The following is a 2,113-nucleotide window of genomic DNA, read 5'->3' as shown; positions in this document are numbered from 1 at the left end:
TGTTGGAAAGAATGTAATGTGTGTGCACGTTTTTATATGTGCGTGTGTGTAGTTTTGGTTGTTGAAGGAGTTGTGAGTGTGTTTGTCGGGTGTGAATATCGGTGTACACTGGTGTGCGTGTTAGCGTTCTGGTATGTGAATTACAATGTGCATTGGTGTGTTTACGGTAGAGTTGCGGTTTGTGCATTATGCTGGTTAGCGGGTTTGGAAATAATTTAATGTGTGTGCACGTTTTCTATTTGTGTGCTTCACTTTGGTGCACTCATGCATTGTTCTCCAAAATATAATGTGGTGTGTTTCAATGCATAGGTACAAGCTAGTGTTTGTTCCATTTACCGGCGTAGACCACCATAAGAGATGTGTTACATTCGCTGCGGGATTGATTGCTAGCGAAGATGAGGAGTCTTACCGTTGGCTTTTAATCAACTTCAAAAAAGCAATGGGGAGAACCCCACCAATAACAATCACCGATCAAGACCCAGCCATGAAAGTTGCCATTGCTATGGAGTTTCCCGAGACCCGTCATCGTTTCTGCATGTGGCATATAATGACTAAAGTTGGGGACAAAGTAGGAGCCGAAATGGCAAAGAATACTGAATTTCGTCGCGCGCTAAACAGTGTTGTGTGGAATGAAAATTGTATGCCTGAAGAGTTTGAGAATGGTTGGAATGGTGTTGTGCATAAATATGGGCTACAAGATAATGGATGGTTGAAGCTTATGTATGAGCAACGTGAATCATGGATACCTGCGTATTTCCAAGATATGTTTATGGGAGGGCTGTTGCGAACAACTTCTCGTTCGGAATCCGAGAACAGTGTTTTCCGAAGTAATACTAGTAAACATATGTGTCTTGTGGAATTTTTCTATCAGTTTGAGCGCACAATCAATAGGCAACGAAGTAAACAAGCTGAATTAGATGCCGCTTGCAATGGCCACCTTCCTACCCTAAAGACACCGTTGAGTGTTGAGCGTGAGGCAGCGTCAATATACACATTGGCAATTTTTTACCAGTTGCAGGGAGAAATAATAGGTGCATGTTTCTCCTGCCGAGTGCGATCATTCGCAGTTAGCGAACCTACCCGGACATACGCAATTGAAGACGATAAAGGGAAGTCATACACAGTGGTAGTTGAAAATGGGAGCAACAACATCAGTTGCACATGCCGAATGTACAGAAGGATTGGGCTGCTTTGTAGGCATGCTTTTGTAATACTGAAAGATGAGCGGTTCGATCATATTCCACCACAGCACATCACTCCACGTTGGACACGGGATGCTGCTCAAAAAACAAGTCGTGATCCGTACTCGTGCACGCAAGCGGAAGAATTACAAAGTGTAGCTAAGAGTTTGGAGGAAACCCAGGTAATAAATACTTTCTACAAGTGTTTGGGATTAGCTAACGGGANAACGTCAATGTCCGGGGACAAAGACAGTGGGGAGGCGAATCTTGGAAAACGTGCAACAATGGAAACATACTGTGGGATACCAGCTCCGGAAACAATCCTAGTGCACCCGCCACAAGTATCGAAGAACAAAGGTTCTGGCAAACGAATTAAATCGATGAAGGAGATTGCGATCAAGGGAATGAGAAAGAAAGGGCGTACATGTGCGACATGTGGACTGGCGAACGGACATAATAGCCGAACTTGCCTTAAAAGGTAGAAACGGGCATTTGGATTTGCTGCTGTACTGGACAGTAGCGTATAATTGTATTGGTGATTTAGTAGTGAACTTTGTGATTTTGAATTTAAGATTTCTCTTTATACTGGTTTAATCGTTGAAGAACCGTTATAGTTTTTGTTTAACATTTGTGCATGACTGGAATATTTTATATATTTTTTGGTTTTAACCTCAGTTGGTGTTTGTGTATAAACAAGTGTGTGATCCAACATGCTGGTGTGTGCGACGTAGTTGGTCGTGATATCCATTTGTTTTCTAAGGTCGGTGCATAGTAATAGTGTATGCGCAATAGTAGTCAGCTGTGTGCTGTGCATTGGTCGGTTTATTCAATAGGTGTTTGCGCTCCAGTATGTGCGTTTCAATGATTTGGAGTTATGTGCAATGCGGTGGTGTCTGCGTGAATTCGTAATGGTGTGTGCATTCCACTGTAAT

The 2,113-nt window shown here is 42.8% G+C and overlaps 1 protein-coding gene across 1 annotated transcript in view; it reads left to right on the top strand.

The window, feature by feature from the left end:
• The window catches only part of LOC116026921 (protein FAR1-RELATED SEQUENCE 5-like), a 26,210-nt gene extending 24,547 nt beyond the window's left edge, over positions 1-1,663 (top strand). The window contains exon 3 of the mRNA XM_031268348.1: positions 310-1,663. Coding sequence (XP_031124208.1) covers positions 310-1,663 — 1,354 coding nt within the window. The remainder of the gene's footprint in view (positions 1-309) is intronic.
• The last annotated feature ends 450 nt before the right edge of the window (positions 1,664-2,113 follow it).

Source organism: Ipomoea triloba, chromosome 8, assembly GCF_003576645.1.
Source record: "Ipomoea triloba cultivar NCNSP0323 chromosome 8, ASM357664v1".
Classification (NCBI taxonomy): Eukaryota; Viridiplantae; Streptophyta; class Magnoliopsida; order Solanales; family Convolvulaceae; genus Ipomoea; species Ipomoea triloba.
This window is presented reverse-complemented; position numbering and strand designations above follow the sequence as displayed.